Below are 25,392 nucleotides of genomic sequence, written 5' to 3'. Positions count from 1 at the left end.
GCATATCTAATTATATTGAGGGCAAAGTCTCCAGTTTATTTCTAATTTGTCTTTAGCCACTCTTTTCAATTTGCTAATCTGCCTTCTGAAGAGAGCAAGAGCAAGCTTGGCATATCTGGGAGACAAAATGCATAATTAAAATTTGATAACATTGTTCTGTTACTATTGAATTTACTTTGCAGTTGTCTTCTAATATGAAAAGTGACACTGATTTCCAGTTTGTATTGTTTTTATTAAATGCATTAAATAAAATAATTTTACTAAAAAATACTTTGTTTTATGAAAAAAGTTCAGTCATAAATGACCACGTATTACTTAGATGTGGCAGAAAACATTGAATTTGGGAAACAGCGACTTATAGATGTAGATTTCTTGATCCTTCATTAAACGGCTTATATTTGAGACTCTTTTTTGAAAACAGTTGCAGATGGAAAGAAGTACAAAGTATAATGCTGATATCAAAACACTCCTGATCTATTTAAGGAGACAACTACCTGAACAGCTAGAAAAAAAACAACGCTTAAATAACAATGCAAGACAATAGCAAAAACGTTCTCACATTGTAGAACATGACTTAGCTCTGTCAGGATCTCCAACTTGATATTGAGGTTGTTTCTATCAATGTTTTTCTTCATTCATTTTCAAATCTCAATTTATGTGGGTAAGAAGAAAGTTTTCTTCTAGAATACAAAATATTTTGAGGAACCGATAAAACTTTTGATTTTTTCTGTAGTAAAAACGTTCGTATATACAAACATGAATAATTTTTTAAATATTTGCAAGGAGTCCACAGATGGATAGGACATTTTCTGTGCACTGTGACATGACACATGAAGAAAAGATTAAACTGTCTCAGATTTAGAATCATTTAAAGGTCACTGAGAACAAGTGTATGAAAATGAAGGCTGGTTCCATATTTAGGCAGACATTCAAATGTATGGAATGTATTTGAAAATTCATATTGCTCTATGGTAACAGGAAATGAAATATTCCAGTTTTATTTTCATGTTTAGATACTCGAAGTGATGGAGCAAAATTTCTCAGATAGTTGATTAAATTTTCATTTTCATACACTAGTTTTAACAACATGTGTACATACATCTGAATGACCACAATTCTGGAAATTTTTCTTCTTCATCTTTTTTAATACTTTTCTGTTTGTTTCTTTCTTTTCTAAAATTGTGCTAAAAATTCATCTTTAGATTCAAGGTAAACAAATGCCAAATCTGCCCTCGTGGTCATGGCCAATTCTAGAAGACTACTACTAAGTTTTCATCGACTCTATAGATAAAATATTTTCTAAAAATCAAGGTTTTATTGTTCACTTTAAAAGTTAATCAAGTCTTATCTTTTCGTCTTGTTGTTAGTACTGTTCTTGTTCCTCCTTCCTCCTACTCTCGTTATATAAATAGCTTATTTTTATCTCTATATAATATGAATTTACATAACTAGGAATTATGAATACTCCAGATTATAGAAATTTGTGTTCATTCACTCATTTGTGTTTATTCACAGACATCTCTTATGAGCTAAGCACTATTCTTAGCACTTAGAATTATTACTTTTTTTTAAAAGTTCCATATCGAGAGTGAACAAATTAGTTCTTCATGAACCCATTTTGGAAAGTCCAAAATTACATTTGTTCCTGGAATTCTGGAACAATATAAAAAATCCCCAATGAAATTTGAAAACATTCTAACTTCACACCAATTTTAAGCATATGTTACGTCAAAAAGGTTTATATAATAGAAGAGGGCTGTTTGTGTAATTTACAGATTTACAAGTTTAGGTCTTTCAACACACAATAAGGCTAAAAGCCTTAAGTTTTTATGAATTCATATTACAAAATGAGAGTGCCTTAATGAAATAACAAGATAAAGTACTGTCTTTTCTGGCAGTATATTATCATCTCTTACAAACAGCTGCAACACTAATGTGCATATTGTAAAATTAGGCTCTTATAGAATCCATGCTTCTTCCCCCATCTTCCCTATTATTACTTTCTCTAGTCTTTGTGATATCCATTGGGTACATAATCACCAGTAGTATCAAGGCAGAACACATAAGCACTGAAAAGTTCATAATTAATTCAATCAAGTATGTACTCTCGAGGGAAAAAACTTCATTTTTTCAAGAAAACTGAATGTGATCATTTTTTATGTAAGCGTTTCTGGAAAAAAAAGCTTAGCTAGATAGTCACTGTGTTTTAAAATCTGTTATTCTGTAAGATAAGTTTTTAATTATCCCATGTAAATATTTAGGAGTGGAATTACTGTGTAATATGTTAGGTGTATGTTTAACCTTATAAGAAAATCCTAAACTGTTTTCCTGAGTAGCTATACCATTTTCATTCACACTAGCTATGTAGTTCGAGTTGCCTCACATCCTCACCACACTTGGTCTTGCTAGAGTGGTTTTTATTTTGCCCATTCTAATAGATGTGTAGTGATATCATATTATGATTTTAATTTGCATTTGCCTAATGGGTAATGGCTAATGATGTTGAACCTCTTTTCCTGTGCTTATTTGACACCTCAACAACTTAGATGAATCTCAAAAGTATTATGCTAAATGAACTGTATGTGTCTCTAATTATATTCTTGAAAGAAAAATCTTCAATGATGAGTAACACATCAGTTTTAAGGAGTAAAGGATTTTGTTGTTGTTGTTGTTTACTTTCATTTTGTTCTTGTGAGTACCATAAGTACCACTCAAACCAAGAATACTGATTTGGGCTGTGCTTATGGTACTTGAGAGAACTAATATATGTGTTAAAATGTATGTAAGTATAAACTAAGAGGTCAATTATGCTGTATGATAACTTAAAAATACAACTATTATTCTGTAACCTAATCATTAAACTTTAAAAAATATTCTCTGCCATTAGATATTTGTGGAAATTTCCTAATAATAAAGTATGAGATAATTGGGCTTAAAATTTTAAAAATTTTTTGGGGAGAAATAAAATTTCATTAACGAACTAGTACTCTGGTTTCCTATTAATTTTGTATACAATTTTTAATCTCTTTTTTACTATTTGCCTGGATTTAAACACAGATTAAGTTAAATAACAAATTTTCTCAGTAGGAAATAAGTATACTTTTGTCAATGGTCTCTATGAGAATCTCTTAAAATTTTAAACATTCAATTAATGCACAAATCATAATAATTAAGTTGGAATTTAGCAATAGTCTTTGCCATTTATCAGATGCAAAGTATTTAGCTCTGTAAAAACAAATCTATTTACACACATTAGTTAAATATAATGCAATAATTTCATTACAATGCCATAAAATAAGTGTGTTTTAAATCATTGACATAATAGTAAAATCAATAGCTGGTTCTTGGTCTCGCTAAGATTTTGCAGTAGGATGTAGAACAACACGTTATATAACTCTGATGAAGCTAAAAGTCAGCACTTGAGTTAATTGCCAAGCAACTGAAAACTGGTAGGTAAAACGCAACCCTCACCATTCCCCAGATCATATAGGTACACTTTTCCCTAAGAATGAAACTGACGGTATTAGTATATGAAGTCTTACCCCTCATCCAAACTCCTCACTTAGAATACAATTCAAATTACTTAAAATGGTTTTGAGACCATACATTAGGAAATAGCTTTCTGCCTCCCAAGTTCTTCCCCTGGACTTTTTCATTCTCAATCAATCTTCCAGTCACCTGGACCTTCCTTTCATTCTTAAATTACACCAAGTGCTTATTTCTTTGGGGATCGTTGTACCTGCTGTTACCTATGATGATAATGGTCTTCCCTTCAACTTTTTCATGCTGGGTTCCTTTCCTTCTCTCATAGTCTCAACTTCTTATCCATTATTCATAATTGCCTTTCCTGGCCAGTATATACAAAGTAAAATTTCCTTGATTATTTTCAACACACCACACTTGTAAGTTATTTCCTCAACACTATCAGAATTTGAAGTTTATTTAGTTTGTTTGTTTACTGTCTGCTTTCCCCCAGACAGCAAGGTCTATTTCCTAGTACAGTGGCATGCAAGTATTAGAAACTCAATGAACATTTATTGAAGACAGGAAGACAGGAAGCAGGCAGGAAGGAATTTGTCCACCTTGCATTTATATTCATTCTACATTTAACACAGTACCTCAGAGCTCAACAAGGGCCAAATGGTATCTTATGTTAGCTTATTTCAGGGGAAAAATGAACAGGATCATGTGCGTTTATGGGTTTAAAAATGCAAAAATTAGCTGAGCATGGTGGTGCACCCCTGTAATCTCAGCTACTCAGGAGGCTGAGGTGGGAGAATTGCTTGAACCCAGGAGACAGAGGCTGCAGTGAGCTATCGCACCACTGCACTACAGCCTGGGCGACAGAGTGAGACCCCATCTCAATAAAAATAAGTAAATAAAATAAAAATCAATAATGTTTGAGTATAAGATGTATATCTTGGTACACAATTACCTTGTATCAGAATCAATAAGTGAAGTAAATAAATATATAGGTATGACACTGTCTATAAGTAAACTTATAAAAGCAGTGTTATATATTATCACATTATATATAATATATTATTTTTAAATTATGTCCTTCTCCTAGAATATAGGCTTTACAAGAGCAAGGATTATGTTTGCGTTGTTCAGCACTATATCTTCAGCAGCTGGCATGGTGCTAGCAACATAGTGGGTAGGAATTAATAAAACGTGATTAACAAAATAAATAGGAATTCAGGAGAGTATAATATAGTGTGTGTGGGTCACCTGAACCAGAGTATAAACTACAATCTCTAATTTTGCGCTTTATGTGCATTTTCACTTTTCTGATATATTTTATTGAAACTTAAACAACTGTTAAGAAATCTGCTTGGTATATATCACTTACAACCTGAAGTAAAGGAGACTAAAATTGAAGCAAGAAATCTCTCCATCCTCATATGACTTTCTAGAATTTACTGTGATTCTTGATCATCAGAGAAATTGAGCTGCACGTGCAAATGGAAGTCAGTCTCCCAAGAAGACGTCCATCATGGACCATGGAAACTGTAAATGGCCTGTTGACCACAAGAGTACCTGAAAAATTACAATCAACTGTAATAGATGTTTTGAAGAGTATGTGAGTACTCACATATTTTTGTTTTTATGACACTGAGTTTATTTTATTTCATTTTTAAATTATTAATTATATAATATTAATCTATTTAATTTAAACAAATTTAATAAATTTAATTATTAATATATAAAAGATTTTTTATGAAGTGACATGCAATGTGACTGAAAGGTTGTAGATTTTTGTTTATCTAGACAAAGTCACTTTTATTATTTCAGGCTTTAAAACACAATAACTCACTTAGTTAAATATCATTCCATGTATGACCTCACTTTTTGAACTTTAAATGGAAAATATCTATAACAAAATTATATCTCAAATCCTGAGCCATCACGCTGATGAAAATTCTGTATTGAAGATGACATGCTTAAAAAATAATAGATGAGGGGTGGCCGGGTACGGCGGCTCATACCTGTAATCCCAGCATTTTGGGAGGCCAAGGCGGGCGGATCACGAGGTCAGGAGATTGAGACCATCCTGGCTAACACGGTGAAAACTCGGCTCTACTAAAAATATAAAAAATTAGCTGGGAGTGGTTGCAGGCACCTGTAGTCCCAGATACTCGGGAGGCTGAGGTGGGAGAATGCGTAAACCTGGGAGGCGCAGCTTGCAGCGAGTGGAGATCAGGCCACTGCACTTCAGCCTGGGCAATAGAGCGAGACTCCGTCTCAAAAAAATAAATAAAAATAAATAAATAAATATATATATATATATATATGTATATATATGGTAAGATGCTCTGTAAGTAATGCCTGTAAATAAAGGTGACAGGAAAATAAACCCAGTGTTTACAGGGATCTGATTAAGTTTAATTTGGCATAACACTATTTGTAAGGATACAATGAGAAGAGCAATTTGCAACCCAGAAGGCCCTCACCAGAACCCAGCCATGTTGGCATCCTGATCTCAGACTTCCAGCCTCCAGAACTGTGAGAAACACATTTCTGTTGTTTATAAGCCATGTATTCTACGGTGTTTTGTTTTAGTAGCAGAAGCCGACTGAGGAATCAGCTTCATGTAGATCCCTCCCATTATGCATCAGGATAGGTCTGTATCACCAACAGCATATGACAGAAGCGATGGTGTATAATTTTTGGCACTTTCGTGTAAAGACTATGGCTTTCATCTTGAAAGCCCTCTCTCCCACTCCCTTCCTCCCTCCTTCTTTCCTCCCCCAATCCTCTCTGTCTCCTCTCTCCAACTCTCCAACCCCATGTAGAGCTCAAAAGGCAAGAAACGGGAACTTCCTTTTAATAGCCACATTGGAGTGAGCATGAAAGTCGATTTTCTAGCACCTTAAGATGGCCAGGACCCTGCTAAACAACTTGACTGCAATCTTATGAGAGATCCTGAACTGCAATTACTAAGCTACCCATTACTGGATTCCTGCTCCTCAGACACTGCAAAATAAGAATGGTTTCTTACTTTAAACTGCTAACTTTTGGATAGCTAGTAATGTAGTCATAGATAACTAATGCAAAGACAGATGATATCTAAGGTTGCAATGACTTAAAGTAACTTAAACTGTCATACACTGAAATAGTGTTTTGCTAAATTTCTTATAATAAAATACATCCATGCTACGTCCTAGACATTTCATCAAGAATAATAACAGATGCCTACAGCAACACTTGTACAATAACTTTCATGACAGTTTGTTTTCAATTAGCCTCAAACTAGAAGCATCAAGGGGATACTGGGTAAATGTACTGTAATTCATACCATGGAATTCATAACAATAAAAAAGAACTCATATGCATAACTATTATATCTCAAAATATTATGTTGAGCAAAGAAGCTCGGCAAAAAAGGTAACCACATTGTTAATTTCATTATTATGAAGTTGTGCAACAGAAAAATATAATCTATGATGAAAGAAATTGGAAAAGAGGCTACCAGGGGCAGGCAGGGATTGGAGAGAGGAAGAATGATGATTACTAAAGAAGCACAATAAAACATGCTGATGTGATAGAAACATCACACACACACACTCACACACACACAGGGGTGGTTGTTATAATGCTGCATACATTTGGAAAACACTTCATCTAACTGTATATTAAATTCTGAATAATTTATTGAATCTATATTATGTCTTTATTTAAAAATAGTTGCAGGGGAAAAGTCTATTGTGTGGTGAGTGAATTGGAAGGTAGCAAAAACATATTCAGAAAGGTATTTTGGGCAGTGTTGTAGTGACCCAGGTGACAGATGATGTCAAATTTTGTTATATGATCAGATGTATGAGGCACAAAGAAAAATGAAAAGTTAGTCATGACCCCGAATAGCAAAATACCAGCTTAGATTGTTTCCTTCCTCATCACTCTCCAGACTCCACAACCCCTGCTTCCACTTCGTGCTGTCCAATATAGACCTGACCATCAAGAGTAGCAACCTGAGTTTGCTCTGAATAACGAGTTGAATAAATTTGCCTAACAACTCAGGGATAATGTTTTACAATGTCTTTGGGAAAATATCCTCCTTTACATACAGTGACAAAATTATCTTCAGGAGGGAGTCTTGTATGACAGGATATATTTTCTCATTTGAATAGAAGCTATTCCACATTGTTAGAGATATTATTAAATTCAATGTTTATACAGGCATTCTCAAAATTCAGGGACCTCTACCCAATTTGCTTATCTCGTGCAAGTCAAAGAAAGAAACTGAAGAATTAGAAAAGTTGTATTTTAAAAAATCCCTCTTCTACACTCTCACAAATTCAGAGTTTAGCAGGGATGGGGAGACTACTTGTGCCTCCAGTGATACATCAGGGGATAAATAATGTCCTGTATTAATAATAAAAACAACAATAACAATAACAGTAACAAAAATAACACCATGTAAAGGTCATTTACTATGTGCCCCTTAATAGGTATTATATCAATTCCTGCTCAAAATAAACTTAAGAAAAATTATTATCTTCCTTTTTATTTGAGACGGGGTCTCACTCTGTCACCCAGGCTTGAGTACAGTGGTGCAAACATGGCTCACTGCAGCCTTGAACTCCTGGGCTGAAGTGATCCTCCTGAGTTAGCCTCCCAAGAAGCTAGGACCACAGGCGTGCACTACCATACCCCGTTAATTTTTTTTTTTTCTTGAAATAGGGTCACACCATGTTGCCCAGGCCAGTTTTGAATGCCTGAGCACAAGAGATCCTCCTGCCTCAGCTTCCCAAATCTTCCTTTTTTTATATGAAAAGATAGAGTGAAACTGGTTGACTGAGGATCATCAAAATGAACCCTGATCAAGTGTGTCTGAATAGCTTATGCTATTAACAAGTATACTATGCTGTGGAAACGGTTTGTTTCTTCATTTTCTTTTCTTTTATTTTTTTCCTGACAGCCATATATGCTGACTTAGAGTGAGATACTGTAAAAAAAATATTTTCCAAAAATATTTCCTTTTTTGGAAAAGAATAAAATTTGGGGGAAAATGAGTGCAATTTTTATTACTTAATTAAGCATATAATTATTGAACATCTGTTAGAGGCTAGGCATGCTATGAAAGGTGAGTTCTATCAATGGCATCTCTTCCCTTGTGGGTCCTGGCTTCTAGCTGAGAGAGATAAAAAATAAAAAAGTAAAAAGAATAAACCAATAAATAACTTTTTTTCTGATTAATTACTAAAGGCTATAAGTAAGTACTACGACAAAGTAAAGCAGAGAGGATTAGAGGACTTAGGAGTACAGGGTGGAGTGGAGTTTGCAATATTACACTGAGTGGTAGGTGCAGGCTTTATTGAGAAGGCGAGATCTGAGCAAAAACTTCAAAAAAGTGAGTTAATCAGTGGATATGTGAAACACATTGCACAGGGAACGCAATATTATACAAAATTTTCCCTATGTTATCATGACTAATTTCCTGATACTGAGAAAAGAAGATGACAAACATCATATTCTCATTTAATATAGATGTGGTACACTGCTAAGAAGGAATAGAACTTTCTATAAAAGATTAATAAAACAGCCCTCAGTGCCTTTTCTTTCCTTCCCCCTCCTCGCAGCTATGTGATAGAAGTTTAAGGATTAAATGACAGAGGAGTACTTGTGGAAGACGGTTATTGGCTTAGCAATAGAAGTAACTGTTCATTTACTTATCTCCTACCATAGTGGGAGGTAGCTCCACTTCTGCCTATGGAAATCAGGTAATTCACTCATAAATGTCCATCATAAAAAAAGACTAAGAGGCCAATTTTTATCTCTACTACAAACACAAAAACTTTTACAACCTCTTAGCATTCTCTAAACAAAGAGTGGTTAGAAAACTACTGGGGAAATTTGGCCTGTATTCTCTGTAATGCAAAAATCCCAGAATTGGCTCAAATGATATTCGTTTCATAAATTAATTAAGAAATTATACATTAACTTCTACTTTTATGGTTAGAGTTGCTTTCCTCAATTACATATCTCACGTGTGTTTTCAAAAGCAATTTATAAAAAAGAACTGATAACCAACAAAAAAGGAACACATGAAAGCATCAATCATTTATTTTTTCCTATCAAGATTATAATGACATATTATATTCAGCTTGTTTTTGCCATTTTATTTATATAAATATACAGTAAGTTCTGCAATTTCTTTAGATGCATTTAAGCAAATACACCCTGTATATTTGTCTTACTAGGTAGACTTTGGCTTTACAGCAACACTTGGGTTCATGGCAGGGTTTCAATTATAACAAAGGATCTTTGCTTTAAAACAACCGTTGTTTTCTCCACGATTATGTTATTTGGTACTTATATGGTTTTCTTTATGAATGGGTGGAGAGTGTTGTATCAGTGCTACTTATTTAGCATTTACATGGTATTTTATCTATGCGGAGTTATACAATGATTTTTATAATAATATAGAATTATTGCCATAGTTTGTGCTCTTATATCATAATGCTGTAGGGATTAATATGATTTAGAGTTAAGTTTTATTTTTACCCTAAACCACTAATGTGTAACTTAAAATGAGCTTTTTATTTCCTTTTTTAAAGGATATTTATTCTCTAGTATGGGGAACAAATGAATGGGAAATAACCCTCCACAGTAATGCAAGTTAGAGAGGACTTTTACATCTCTAAACAACCAAAGTATTTTCTTACATTTAGAAAAAAAAAGCCGGGGGGTGACTATACTTGTGCAATGTGATGTATTGCGCTATGAATTCAAGGAAGGGGTCTTAATTCTGTTCTATAGCTAATAGTAAAGGATCCTTGAAGAAGTCCCTTAATCTCTCAATATCTCATTTTCTACAGTTGTCAGAAGAAAATATTATATTTTTCATATAACTCATGAGTCTACTGAGAGAATAAAAGTGTGAATGCAAACATTTCTGTAAAACTGTAAAATCCCTATTACTTTCTAGAAATTATAACTTCTTATTACTCTAGAAATTAAAACTTAAGAGCTTTTCTGTTGTTACCACATAGTAATGTTAATTAACCAGTTGCTAGTATGATTGGGGTGATTAAAAATATGTCATCATTGACTATATATTAAAACTATACATATCCAAATATGAAGTTGTAATATTATTTCTACTTTAATATTGAGTATCGTTGCTTCAATTTTGTCTTCCACTTTTCTAAGAATTTTTGTAAGAAAACTGGAGGACAACATTGAGCAAGTTTCCTATAGATTTGCTCAATAAAAAGCAAGGTCTCCTCTTTAAAAATGGAATGACATGCTATAGTTAAGTTTCTGGATGAATAATTAAGTGAAGATTAAACTATGCTTTACTTACATAGACACAAACAATGAGGAAATATATATTCTAAACATAATATTTGTTCAGCTCTAAATAATTCCATTTAATATGCTCTTAAATTTAAAAAAAACTGAATTTCAGACTGCTGCTAAGCATTTCTGTCTAGACTTTTCAATCAAAACAATAAGATATAATGTAATAGTGATGTCATTGGTGGAGACTGAGTATCTTAAACTATGTCCTTCTATAGATTCGACATTTTGATTTATTCAGTGGGCTGAATGGATGTAAAGTATCTGTTGTAGATTCTATTAACTGAAGACAGAATGAGAGAATCATGAATATTAAAACTAGTAAATAACTTATAGATAATCCAGTCCACCTATTACACTTCTAGGAACACTATTGACGGATTGAGACCCCAAACTGATTAAAAAAACACAGAAGATAATATTGACAGATCTAAAAAACCAAGTTATTATGATTCATATGTATACACATATATAAACATCATTATATATGTATACATGTTTACTTATATCCACATTCATACTTATTATATTACATTGCTTCTAATTATCTATTCTGTTTAAGTAAGTCATTTAATCTATCTATAATCTTTGTTTCCTAGTCTCTCAGATGTGGTTGATGATAAATACTTTGAGGAGTCACAGTGAGGATTGTGTCTGTGTATGTGTGTTTGTGTGTGTGTGTATTATTTGATTCAGTGTGTATGTATAACATGACACAAGCAGGGCATAAAATTGATATTATCTTATGGCTATTTGGTTTCTGGCTTTGAAGTGGTCACATAGGTGTCTGATCCCCTGGCAGCAGAAAGACGCATTGTCTTCTGCATGTCTACCTGAATAAAGTATCACATCTGGAATATTCATCTCAATTGAAATCCTGAATCTTTAAGCATTTGAATTGTGCTGACTCCCATAGGGGTCAAACAATCTCCAAACTACTCTGATTATAACTTTTAATTATAATTCAATCTTCTATAATCAGACAATTTGGCAGAAGTATTTGGAGAATGATAAGTATGTATAATTCCAGTAAAGCCTACTTGTACCTAAACTGAAAAGCCTGTCTTTGAGTGGCTGGGAAATTGTAGTAGAGAGGTAGCCAGGACCCTAGCAACATAATATTTATAGCAAAGAGATACAGTATCTAAAATTAGTCTTAACTTCTTTCCAATTTGAACGGAAATCCTTGGAATGAACAATTTTTTGAAGTATAGAACAGAGACCTCTATCATTAAAATATATATGCTTTAAATCAATTATTTTGAGGAAATTACCTGATCTAAATGAATCTAGGACATGAAAGAGACATTTATATAACTCATTATTTAAATTACAAGCCAATTTTCAACTTCTGCCTACAATTCAGGTGTTTTGTTTAGGTAGTAGTGGGCGACTGGATTCTGGGAAATACTGGGTGATGAGTATTTACTTTCTGTTTTTCTTTATTTTTTTTTTCAGGTTAATGGCCTCAGAGTAACCTTTGGAATTTGAAAGGTAGAGTCCCTACCATTCAAATAGTCTACCCAGTCTACCTCAGGATAGACTATTTGAAGTGTTTTGTCTACAACTAAAGCAATTTAGTATGCCGAGGAAATAAATTTTTTTCTGGTGGATACCAGATGGGGCATTTAGAAAGATAGGGAATAACAAGCGTGTCTGTAGAGATTAATTCTGTAAACAAATAAGGATATATTGAAGAATCAAAATATTTTTTTCTACATTCATAGTCCTAGCCGGTTAAAGAAACATGTAAAATAAAATTATGGAATACAAACACTTTAGTAGCCCATAAGAAACATCATGAGAAGCATCTTTGTTTAGGCAACAGACAAAAATAGAAAATATGTATAAACCTTTAACTGTATATTCTTTTTAAAAATTCAGAACGAGCACTTAAAAGTAAAGTTTAGACGGATCATCAAAAATTCAGTCCATTTTATTTCTGCTCAATTTATCCTTGAAAAATAATTATTTGTCACTCTAAGTATATTACAAAATCTTGTTTTATTCTAATAAAATAAAAACATTTTATGTTTCAGTTATTCTTATTTACTCTAAATTATTTTTTATGTTTTTCTATATGTTTTTTTCCCTTTAGGGTATTTTTACTCTGAGATGGAATAAAATTACACTGAAAAAGTTTGTAAAGTTGTAAGATTTGTTTTAAAATCTCTATGCATATATATGTGGTATATATATAGTTTTTCAATGTAATCACATACACATTTATATATGTATGTATGTTTTATTTTTTTGGAGCCAATATCTTCTCATAACTAATGTTGGTGTATTCTTTATACTATTCCTTATGCTTTATTATATGTATAATATTCTCAATGATTTACATACAAATAAAAGATTATTGATGTTAAATTGATTCATTCTGCCCAACTGAATAATAAAGTATGAATAATCAAAACACCTTTAAATATTAAATATGATGATAAGTAAACTTTTGGAAGTCAGCAAAGTATAGACCACTTTTCTTCAAAGTGAGGTCTAGGGTACTTGTTGAAAATATTCCTGTTGAATATTCCTTTTCTCCCCAGACATGATGATTCAAAAGCATTCAGTGTATAGGGTAGGAATCTCCATTTTAGTAAGTTCTCCAGGTTATTTTTTATGACAGCACAAGCTATGTGAATGTTTCAAAAATTTTGGGTTTCAGAAATTAACTATTTCACTTATAAGAAAAGATATTAGTTATTAATATTCTCACTACGATGCTTTGTTTTTCTCTTTGTTTTAATTTCGTAAAGACACAGACTAATAAATTTTGTCACTTAATGAGGGCGAAAACAATCTTTTGAGTTACATAAATAAAAAACCGATTAATTTTTTTTTATTTCTCTTTAACTTTCCAGGTGGTTCTGCTACTACTGTCTACCACAAAAGTATTATTTCATAAGTACCATTTCCTATGGGCTCCTCATGTGTCAAATATTTCCCAGTTATTTATCGTCCTTCCTCAGGATCAACTTTAGAAATCAAAGCTTCTATTTACCTCCAGTCCTACTCAACGATTCAAATGACTTTTTTTATGGGATCGCAGCAGACTGAAACTCTGATCACATTCTCTGCACCAAAGAGCAATGACTCCATTCTCTGTCACTATGAGAGAATGTAAAAATTACCACTTTGGGGAGTTTCCATTACAGATAGCTCATATTTTTAGAGCTCTTTTAAAAAACTCATCTAAGATAGTCTGATACAAATTTAAAATTAAAATGTATCATCAAATTTACTTTTTATAAGACATTGAAATGGAAAAGGTGGGGCTGTGGCAACAAGAAGACATCTTAAATACTATTTTCTTATGAACTATAGTAAAGTTAAACATGTTTAGGTTAAAATAGGGTTACTGGAGAGAAAATACATAATATTTTATCTATTAAGTTAGACAATTGTTTACTAAGATGGAGATGAGTCAAAAAGAAAGACACTCCCTTGTGTCTTGTCTAGATTTTAATCCACAGGTTTCATTAATGGTAGAAATAGGGGAAATATATTTTCTATTAGTAAGTAACTATTTTCTAATTTCTGAAACAAATTAATAGCTGTCCACAACCTTAAGTATAAAAATGAGTTCAAATTTTGAATCAAAAATTTACTTTTTTCAGGATTTCACCAAATTGTATTACATATAAGACTGTTTCCAGTAAAAGCCCCTCTCATATTCTGAGAAAGCTACTGAAATCTTATAATCCTAGTGAAAATACATTCTATTTTTATAGTAAATTAGGCAGGTATAAAAAGTGCTGGAAGAGTTAAGCAGACCCTTTCTCTGTTTAGAAACTCCAAAGTGAGGCTTTCACTCTTTGTTCTGCCTGGGTCTCTTTATCATAAATCTATCTGTCTTATTACCCATTCTAGAGAAGAGGGGGCCAGAGAAGTTGCCTAGTCTCAATAATTTTTTTGAAAAACTAGTTTAACCTCCATCCCTTTCAGCTGCTTTTGTTACAACTACCATGTAAGATTGTCAACTCACAAAAAAATGTTAGGGCACTGTCTTGATATTTTCTATAGCTAATTTTTGTTTGTGTCTTTCTTTACATTGGTAGGATATGAGAGGTATATTTATACAACTTTATTTCAAAATGAAAGTATAGAAGAATGCAAGTAATGTAAATAGTGGACCTCTAACATGCCTTTGGTCCTAGTTAGAAAGCTTGGAGAGCGGGGGAGGTGCTTAGGTAGGTAGACGAATGGTCAGCTAGGCTGCATGGATGGTTGCTCCTCTAATACTCTTAGCTCAAGGAAGTTCAAGTAAATTTAAATGTCAGGCACTTCAGAGCATACACATTCTCAGGGTTTTCAGGAGTCCAGTCTCCAGCCTTTCCTTTTTTTCTATTCAGTGCAGCAAGGTTTTAAAACATTAATGTGTACTTCACGATTTTGGCATCACATTCACCTGGTTCAGCATATTTTCCAACACTGCAGCAAGGCCAACTCTTTTCCAGACGTATATTCCCCTATGCAATCATTTAACTACGTTCTCCACCCTATGCCCAATAGTCCCCTTCCCATATGAAGGAGGGAGTAGAGGTAATCAGATCAGGATCTCTATATTTCATTAGTGCCCCGTGGCTTCATTGGCCTTCTGTCTGACTCTGTGGATGCCCTGAGTATATTTAGAGACGTTCTATCAGGTTAGACAAGCCTCCGTCCCTTTGGCCCTCACCAGGACTGCTGTCCCTGGTGCTGAACCATGTTTGCACACGGGGAGTTGGCTGTTGGGTCAATGGGACTGGATGCAAAACCTGGCTGACTGACCTTAAGAATGCCAGGTGCAGAAGCAAGCGATGCCTTAGTACACAGGAACAGGGCCGCCCGCCGCCCCTCCCCCCAACTCCCTCACACATATCTCTCCGGTGTGCGCCAGGACCCATTTGTAAATTTCTCCATCAGACCCCCACCCAAAACACTTGCAACACGGCCTCAAATGCCGGCGTGTATCATCAGCACAGCCCACTCCGACATCAGATTGCAATAATGTCAAAATGTTACTCCCTAAATATTTAGTCTTTATGAGGTTACCTTTTCCACTCTAAAACCAAACAAAAAATAAAATAAAATCCAATAAATGAATACATTAACGAAAGTGACCTTCCACTTTCCTCCCTCCACTCCCCGCCCCATATATTCACTCTCCCCTAAATTATAAAGCCTCACATCCTAGGAGAGTGTTTTAAATCTGGGTGGTCTCCCGAGTTACCCCTCCCCACACCTTCTCCCCACCTCTTCAGAACAAAACGACGCCAAAAAGGGCACATCTTACCCAGGGTAGAGCGACAGCAGGAGCAGAATCCACACCGTCATTTTCTGTGAAAATACAGGAGTCGAGTAGACTGAGCTTCCTGTGCTCCATATATTTGGCGAACTCATCGCTTTTTTTTTTCCCTTCTCTCGCCTCTTGCCTCTTGGTTGCAGAAGAATCCCTCCCCTTTGTATTATTCTTATGCTTATGATCTGATGGTGGCTCCCCCCACCTGCCTCTAGTAGGTCCCTTCACTGGGGAGATGGATTGCTACCAGATTTGGGAATTAATATTCAGGGGGCAGAGATAAGATCAGCACAAACGCTTGCAGATACCATCAAAGCGTCACTCTGGCAGCGGCTTCCAAGTCTGGGGGAGTAATATCATCGAGGCAGGGGGAGGGTACAAGGAGAGACTCACACGGAAACAAATAAGGGAGAGGGAAAGACACGCACACTCGTGTATACTCATGCCCCTCACACTTACGCGTCCTCCCCGGGGTCCATCTCTTTGGGGTTATTTATTTGTTTGTTTTGATTTTTTTTTCTTTTACAGGGGGCAGAGCCCTGTAGGTGTGCGTATTTAAAATAAATAGGAAAAAAATCACTAGAGACTCTGCGTGATTAACTATCACGCAGATTAACTATGAGGTCAAAGTGGAAACGATGCACGCTGCTGCAGCACGAATTAACACATGCGTGGTGTCTTTCCAAAGCTTTTTAACCCTTTACTGCACACACCAGCGTGCAAGGACTGGCATTCATGGGGACAAGAGATGCTTTAGCAAGCCCAGAAACTACATCATCAATGACAGAAGGTTTGTGGTCGTCAGATCTGCCAAGAATCCTTATTTTAAACTCGTACAGTCTTAGAAATCATGGTTGCATTGTTAGAGCTGGGGGAGCAGACAGTGGGGGAGGTGTGAGTGTCTCAGTAAGTCATCCTGTAGGCAGACAGATTTGGTGAATTCAATTTGAATGAGAGAAGAAAACATTGATAGAATTAAAGGACATGGAGAAATTCTGTGCTACTCAGGATTCATTCCTCCCTTGTCAGTTCTCCAACCCCAGTGAAAATGCACAGACACAAAACTGCTTGAAGTTTGACAAATGTAATTGCGTGGAGATAGCTGCTTGAATAAAGATTACACACCACAAAATAGGAGGGCTGTTTTTTGAAGGAAGGGTGGGCAAAGGGGTATAATCAGGAGGTCATTTAACAATGCAGAGGGATTTCTGTTTGTCATGTGGGGGGTTGATTTTTTGTTCTTGGTAACAATCTTGAAAGTTTTTAGGTTGGATAAATGGTATTAGCATGCTTCTTTCTTGCCTAGAATGTTACTATAGATACTAATATATAGAAGATACCCCCTTTATACCAAACCAGTTCATCCACCACAGAGGAAATCCCTTCCATTAATTATGAAAAATAAAGTGGGGGAGTGTTTCATAGTTCTTTAAAGTCAAGATACCATACTGAAAGTATGCAGGAAGCAGTACTAGTGATGAGGAACATTCTTAGCCCTTTGTGGAAAGTGACAAGGAGTTTTTTCAAAATAAGTGCCTTTTCTGCAAGAAAAAAGTCTTCCAGGAATGGAACTTGAGTAAGGAGTCCAGGAGACATAGGAATAGAACATGAGAAAATTAGGTCCACACTCCATCACTAACACTAAAGTATACCCAAGGAAAGCAGAAAGAATTACCAGTGGCTGCTGCCCATCACATGGGCTGAGAAGATGCGTCCTGACAATGAAGCAAAAAAGGCCTGACAGATCCACCTGGAATCCTGCATGGCTTCATAATTCTGCCTTAGGCAGAGTTATTCTTAAGGCATTTAGACAAAAATCCAATGAAAACCACATTCAAATGCAGTTTTGACTTTTTTCCGTTGTGACTAAAATGGAGGCAGAGCAAACATAAATCCCCTTTTTATATAATTTTCTTGTTCTTTGCTGCACTGTGAAGGTATTTTCCCTTTCTTTAACTTTTACTTATTTGTTTATTTATTTAATTTAGAGACAAGGTCTTGCTCTGTCACCCAGCCTGGAGTACAGTGGGACGATCATAGCTCACTGCAGCCTCAAACTCATGGGCCGAAGCAATCCTCCTACTTCAACCTCCTAAGTAGCTGGGACTATAGGACTACATCACTATGCCTGTCTAATGTCATGCCCCTTCTTATGTTCACAATTTTTATTCCAAAGAGCCTAGTTTGTTTATAGCTGTATATATTTTCTTAGTGAAATTATTCAATCACACTTTTGTAGGCTAAGACGTGTGTGTGTGTGTGTGTGTGTGTGTATTTACTTAAGTGCCTACAAAACCCAAGCAAGTGAGATAAATGGAAGACATTGGCAGTTTATGAATCAGTAAAGTGGTGGAAACCATGCACACTGAAGTGCCAATACTCCATCCAAATGGAGCTGCCACTGTTCAGTTCCAGTCAGAATTGCCAGAAGAAATGGAAATAAGAATTGCAGAATAAAATGTTCTAATTTTTAAAATGCAAAGGAGGCCAAACCAAGTAGGCATCCAGGCCACAAGGTTGCAATTTTTATAGACTATATAAAATATCTACCATGCATGACATTTCCAATTTTTTTGTGTTAAGTTTCTAAAGTGAGTTTATTTATTGTCAAGCATAACGAAGCTGTGAAAATGAATGCTGTCATATTCACAAAGAAGTGATTCATATACTAATCCCTTATCAGTCTTATAATGGCCCCTATAAATTAGAAGCTATTGAATGATGGAATTTTGCCCAGCATGTTAAGAGAAACCATAGAGGTAATTTTACTATTTATAGTATCTGAGTACAAATTTAATTGTGCCATTCATAGCTAGTAGGTGTCAGTATGCTTCTGTGGATCTTTCTTATCTGCTGACTGCTGTCTTAAAAAAAAGTATTTTCATATTTTTTCTAAGATTTTACAACATGTGTTATATTCAATGGTGTTTATAAGAGATCTAATAATTACTTTTGTTATCAACTTTGAGGTATACTCTTGCCCCTTTTTAAGATTATACTTATAATCAATAAAATAACCTTTATTTGATAAACATGATGCTATCTTCTCATTGCACACAGTATATATGTATATATTATAGAGGAAATATATAGTATATTTTCCTATCCAATACAAATTCTATGTCTGAGATCCCTATAACAAATGACAGATTAACAATATAAAGGCATAAATATTTATTTCATACAAATTTTATGTGACATGGGAGCCTTTAGAAATGAAAGCTCAAAAGAAACAGGGAAAATTGTATATTTTATGCTAAATCAAATAAAGAAGTGGATAGTTGTACAGAAACATTATTGGACAAAAACAGATATGATCTAAAGGGCATAAACGAGGAAACTCAGAGAGGCCTCCTAGTTCAGATTCTTCTCCATGTCTGTGTCTTCAGAGATAAAGACATTGTTTTTCTCCAGGCACAGGGAGGACATCCCTTGGATGAGGGCCTTATGACCTATTTTCAGGGGAAGGTCAACTAGGTTTTATGGCCCACTGCAGGGGAAAAGGAGCGAAGGAAATTCTCTGTAGTTTCTATGGCCTGATTCAGGAGAGAAGGGGTGCAGAAGAAGGTCAGAAAGACCTTCTTGCTTCTGTGGTCTTCTCAATTTCCTTCAGTTTAAAATCCTCAGTATGCCAAGTTGCCCCATATATGTGTACATGTGTGTGTATTTATTTAATTATACTAACGTTTGAAAAACATTGGAAAATCAAAGAAGAAAACTACCATCCAAATTCACTCATCCAAACAAGCCTTGCCAATATGTTGGAAAATTGTTTTACAAGTTAATTCTCTATGAATAAAGTTTTTTTTTTTTTTTGCTTATAATTTGACATTGTATTATTACTACTATTTTTGTGATAGTTACTACACCCAGAAGTGAATTATGAGGTTATAAGTTGGACAAGTTTGGTTGTTGATATCAAATCTCTCATTACTTGGAAAAGTAAAATGTATTATTTATATTCTACTTCTGGTAGTGACAAAGTTGACTATTCTGTAGGTAATAATTATTACTATTGGTCAAAATATTAAATAAGCAAATATGTGAAGTAGCAGGATGCTACCGAAAGGAGGCAGAAAGTGTGAAGATATGGCCAATAAGAGAGGAAATTGAGGCTGGGCGAGGTGGCTCACGCCTGTAATCCCAGTACTTTGGGAGGCTGAGGCAGGCGAATCCACTGAGGTTCAAGACCAGCCTGGCCAACAGAGTGAAACCACATCTCTCGTAAAAATACAAAAAATTAGCTGGGCGTAGTGGTGCGTGCCTGTAGTCCCAGCTACTTGGGAGTCTGAGGCAGGAGCAACGCTTGAACCTGGGAGGCGGAGATTGCAGTGAGCCGAGATCATGCCATTGCACTCCAGCCTGGGCAACAATAGCAAAACTCTGTCTAAATAAATAAATTGAATTGGATGAGATCTAAGATTTTGTGGCTTTTCCCCTGTGGAAACTTCCTGGTTTTAGCACAGAAAGTCCAACGTCCAGGAAGCCCTTCCATCCCAAAAATGCAGGATGGTTAGAATCAGCAGAAGGCAGCAATCTTATTGGCTTGAGGTTTAAGAGGAAACTTTGGGGCTACCAGAGCTGCTCACATGAGCGGGGAAATCACAGACAGAAGTATAAGACTTCACATCTGTATGTAAACTTCCCTTAAATTTTGTTTGCTTTTGTGTGGAAAAGCAGAAAAGACATCAAGAAGCCCAGATGAAAGCAAAAATTGAGAGACTTAAAAAGTTGAGCAAATATTTCAGCTTCCACTCACTGCAGGAGACACAGAGTCTGAAGTTTGAATTTCAGTAAGTGAGGGGGTCTTCATAAACCTCTCTGACATTCCTTCAAAACCCTAGAAGGACCATAACTTTTCTCTGTTCTATAACAATGGATTTACTCTAACGACGAAAATGAGATTGACCAACCTGAAAAGAGTATAAAATGAATCCTCCACAAGATTAATTTATCAATAATTTAACTCATAATATTGATAATAAAAATCAATAGGAATCAATCAGAGGAATATAACAAATCAGAATGCCATTGATATACAAAATGTCTTGTACATTGTTTAAAAAAAAGCCACAAAACAGTATAAGATTATAGGATAATATATATACATACATATATTTGTGTATATGGGTATGTATATATTTTTTAACACGGTCAATAGAAACAGGCAAAACCTGAGATTCTCCAGATACTGCAGCTGGCAGATAAGGATATTCAAGCAGCCACTATAAAGTAGTTAAAGAACTTAAAGAAAAATTTGGTAATGATGTTTTTATGGTCAAATAAGTTAGCAGTAGTGAATCTCTGCAGATAAATGGAAATTATTATTATTATTATTATTATTATTATTATTATTACAGAGTCTTGCTGTGTCACTCAAACTGGAGTGCAGTGGCATGATCTTGGCTCACTGTAACCTTCTCCTTCCAAGTTCAAGCGATTCTCCTGTCTCTGCCTCCCTAGTATCTGGGACTACGAGTGCATATCACCATGCCTGGCTAATTTTTGTATTTTTAGCAGAGACGGGATTTCACCATCTTGGCCAGGCTGGTCTTGAACCCCTGACCTCATGTGATCTGCCGGCCTTAGCCTCCCAAAGTGCTAGGATTACAGGAGTGAGCCACTGAGACTGGCTGGAATGACTTTTTTTTTTTTTTTTTTTTTTTTTTTAAGCAAAATAGAAATTGTAGAACTGAAATTTATAAGGCCTGAAAGGAACAAGTCACTGCATAAGTTTTCATAGCAGGTTGGCAATTACAGAATAGCAGTTGAAGAAATGATCAGCAAAACTTGAAGACAGATTAATAAAAATTATCCAATTTTTTAAAAAAAGAAGTATATTAAAAAAATAAAATAGATAATGGCTAACTGTGAGATAGCATCAAACATCCTAATAAAGTTGTGTAGAGGGAGAAGAAAGGAAGAATTAAGCAGAAAAATATTCAACGTAATAATGGGAAAAATTTTCCCCAGATTGCTGGAAAATATTAACATATAGACCCAAGAAGCTTCGTAGACCCAAAGCAGAGCAAACACTGTAAAATCGACATGTAGGGACTTTATAGTCACACGTCCAGAAACTAAAGATACATTGAAATTTTGGAAAGTACACAGAGAAACATGAACCACTACAATTGCTAGAGAGGCCAATAATACAGTGACTTACCAAAACAAGTGAGCCCTGGAAATAGTGGATGACAACTTCTTTTCTTTTCTTTTCTTTACTCTTTTCTTTTCCTTTCTTTTCTTTTCTTTTCTTCTTTTCTTTCTTTTCTTTCCTTTCCTTTCCTCTTCTCTTTCCTTTCTTTCTTTCTTTCTTTCTTTCTTTCTTTCTTTCTTTCTTTCTTTCTTTCTTTCTTTCTCTTTCTTTCTTTCTTTCTTTCTTTCTTTCTTTCTTTCTTTCTTTCTTTCTTTCTTTCTTTCTTCCTTCTTTTTTTTTCTTTCTTTCTCTTTCTTTTTTTGTGTTGCTATGTTTTCCAGGATGGAGCACAGTGGCTATTCTTAGGCACAATCATTGCCCACTACAGCTTGGAACGCCAGGGCTCAAGCGATTGTGCCTCAGCTTCCCGAGTAGTAGTGATGACAGGCATGCACCACCATGCCGGCTTTTTGGATGACAACATTTTTAAAGTGCTGAAATAAAATGTATACATAGAATTCTATATCTAGTAAATAAATCCTTCAAAAATAAAAGCAAAATAAAGACATTTTCAAATAAATGAAGGCTGAGAGAATTTGTCACCAGTGAAACTGAACTAAAAATAATGCTACAGAAATTCTTTATGCTGAAAGTGAGACCAGATGGAAACCCAGATCTAGAAAAAGGAGTGAGGAGCACTGAAAATGGTTAATATGTGAGAAAACAGAAAAAGAGGATATATTTTATCTTGATATCTTTAAAAGGCACCTGACTTTTTAATGCAAAAACCGTAACAGTGCGTTTTTGAGTTTATAACACATATAAAATATATGTTAACAATAGCACAAAGTAGTGCCACAGGATGAAATTACAACAAATTTAAAGACCTCAATTGGTTTTATTGTGATTCTAGAATTAGGCAATGCTTCATTTCATGAAGTGGAATCTGTTCCAATGAGAAGAGATTGGTTTCATAGAGAGGGGCTGAAGGAAACAGAAGTGAACAATGAGTCAGTAGGCCTTTCAAAGTTTACTTTTCTTGTAAGCTGGGGACAGGGGGAAAAACAATAGAAAAATAACGTTATTTAACATCAGATTACTTGAAGCTAACTCTTTTGTTTTGTTTTATTTTTTAGAGACAAGGTCTAACTTTTATTGTCCAGGCTGCAGTGTAGTGGTATAATCATAACTCACTGCAGCCTAGAACTCCTGGGCTCGGTTAATCCTCCCACTTCAGCCTCCCAAGTAGCTGGGACTACAGGTATGCAGCACTACACCTGGCTAATTTTTATTTTTTTTTAAAGAGATGCAGCCTCACTATGCTTCCCAGGCTGGTGTCATACTCCTGGCCTCAAGCAATTCTTTTGCCTAAGCCTCCCAAAGTGCTGGAATTACAGACATGAGCCAGTATACCCTGCCTTGGTTACCTTTTTGTGTGTGTAAAGATTAAAGTAGAGAAAATTTCATTATCTTGTCACCCGAAGATTTCAATTGTCCTCTTCGAGAAGTTGGCTGTTATCTGTCTCTTCTCATTTCTCTAAAGGTCAGATAACAACTTAGTTTAGGTCTGGTAATCTGGAACTTTAGCATAAATTACTCCAATTTGATTTTTATTCTGGTCTGTTAGGGTCCAGTGTAAGAGCTTAGTCCAAAAAAATAGCCTCGTATAATTTGTACTTAACATTTTCTGGAGTTGGAGATAAATAAAATTCTACTGTTACAAGTTTCTTGCTTATCTCATGAAGTGATATGATAGTAACTATAAATAGACTTTGATACATTAAATATGAAAATGGCAATCCTGAAAGTACCAATAAAAATAATACAAAAAAGATATATTTAAAAACACAGACATTAAAACATAAAAACTAAAAAATAATTTAATATACAAAAAAGAAGGCAGAAAGTACAGAGCAGAGGAGGAAAATAATGGGACAAACAAAATCAAAATAGCAAAATTGTGGCTGAAAGTAGATATGAATCTAAGGGGTATTATGAAAGATAATGAGAGGTTTATCATAATGATAACAAGATTAACTCACCAAGGAGACATACAATTATAAGAAATTATATGTCTGATCATAGAGCTTCAAAGTAAATGTAGTAAAAGCAGTGAGAGCAGGAGAAATAGACAAATCCCATAATCATACTTGGAATTATTAACAGAAGTTTTCTGACCTGACATGTATAGAATACTACATCCAAAATTGCAGAATAAACTATAAGATGTGCATTATTTTCAACTTCTTACAAAATAAGCCTCATGATTTGGCTCTCTATTTGTCTGTTATTGGTGTATAGGAATGCTTGTGATTTTTGCACATTGATTTTGTATCCTGAGACTTTGCTGAAGTTGCTTATCAGCTTAAGAAGATTTTGGGCTGAGACGATGGGATTTTTTAAATATAAAATCATGTCATCTGCAAACAGAGACAATTTGACTTCCTCTCTTCCTATTTGAATACAATTTATTTCTTTCTCTTGCCTGACTGCCCTGGCCAGAACTTCCAATACTATGTTGAATAGGAGTGGTGAGAGAGGGCATCCTTGTCTTGTGCCGGTTTTCAAAGGGAATGCTTTCAGTTTTTGCTTTTTATACTCACTATAATAGTCACAATGAATTACCTGGTAATACCAATTTAATTTTGAGGATATAGAGTAACAAAAACTGAAACACTTCTGGTGAAAATGTAAAATGGTACAACAAATGGCAAAATATGTTGGAGCTTCTAGCAATGTTAATCACTCATTTATCATAAAACGAAGTGATTCTACTTCAAGATATTTATTTTTTAAGTCAAAATATATATCTCTAATAAAGCCCTTCTAATAAAGATTTGTATAGATATATTCAAACTGGAAATGTCATCAACAGGAAACCAAATAATCAGATTCCAGGATACACATACAATGGAATACCATTCAGCAATAATCTTATGAAAAACTCATTAATATTACACATTCAATCACATTGTTCAACATCAAAAATATTATATTAAACAAAGAACAAAAACAGTACATATTGCCTAATTCCATTTATATAATCTTCAAGAGTAGCAAAATAAGTCTATGTGATTAAAATCAGTACAGAAGTTGCCTATAACAGGTAGCAATTCACTGGTTGAGGCACAGGAGAAATTTATTGAGTGAAGTAATATTCCAC

The 25,392-nt window shown here is 34.7% G+C and overlaps 1 protein-coding gene across 3 annotated transcripts in view; it reads right to left on the bottom strand.

Moving 5' to 3' along the window:
* GABRG2 (gamma-aminobutyric acid type A receptor subunit gamma2) overlaps positions 1–22,409 on the bottom strand; it is a 93,111-nt gene extending 70,702 nt beyond the window's left edge. Inside the window, exon 1 of one of the 3 annotated variants that reach the window (XM_054489352.2) lies at positions 22,257–22,409. Coding sequence is in view for 2 of the 3 variants with exons in the window: in XM_054489350.2 (XP_054345325.1) it covers positions 16,085–16,191 (107 nt within the window). In the remaining variant the exon portion in view is untranslated. Of the gene's footprint in view, positions 1–16,084; positions 16,591–22,256 lie in introns of those variants that run through there. The other 2 variants (XM_054489350.2, XM_054489351.2) reach the window with 2 other exon arrangements.
* Between the last annotated feature and the right edge of the window lie 2,983 nt (positions 22,410–25,392).

This window comes from Pongo pygmaeus, chromosome 4, assembly GCF_028885625.2.
Source record: "Pongo pygmaeus isolate AG05252 chromosome 4, NHGRI_mPonPyg2-v2.0_pri, whole genome shotgun sequence".
NCBI lineage: Eukaryota > Metazoa > Chordata > Mammalia > Primates > Hominidae > Pongo > Pongo pygmaeus.
The sequence above is the reverse complement of the archived record's forward strand: the minus strand, read 5'-3'. Positions and strand labels throughout refer to the sequence as shown.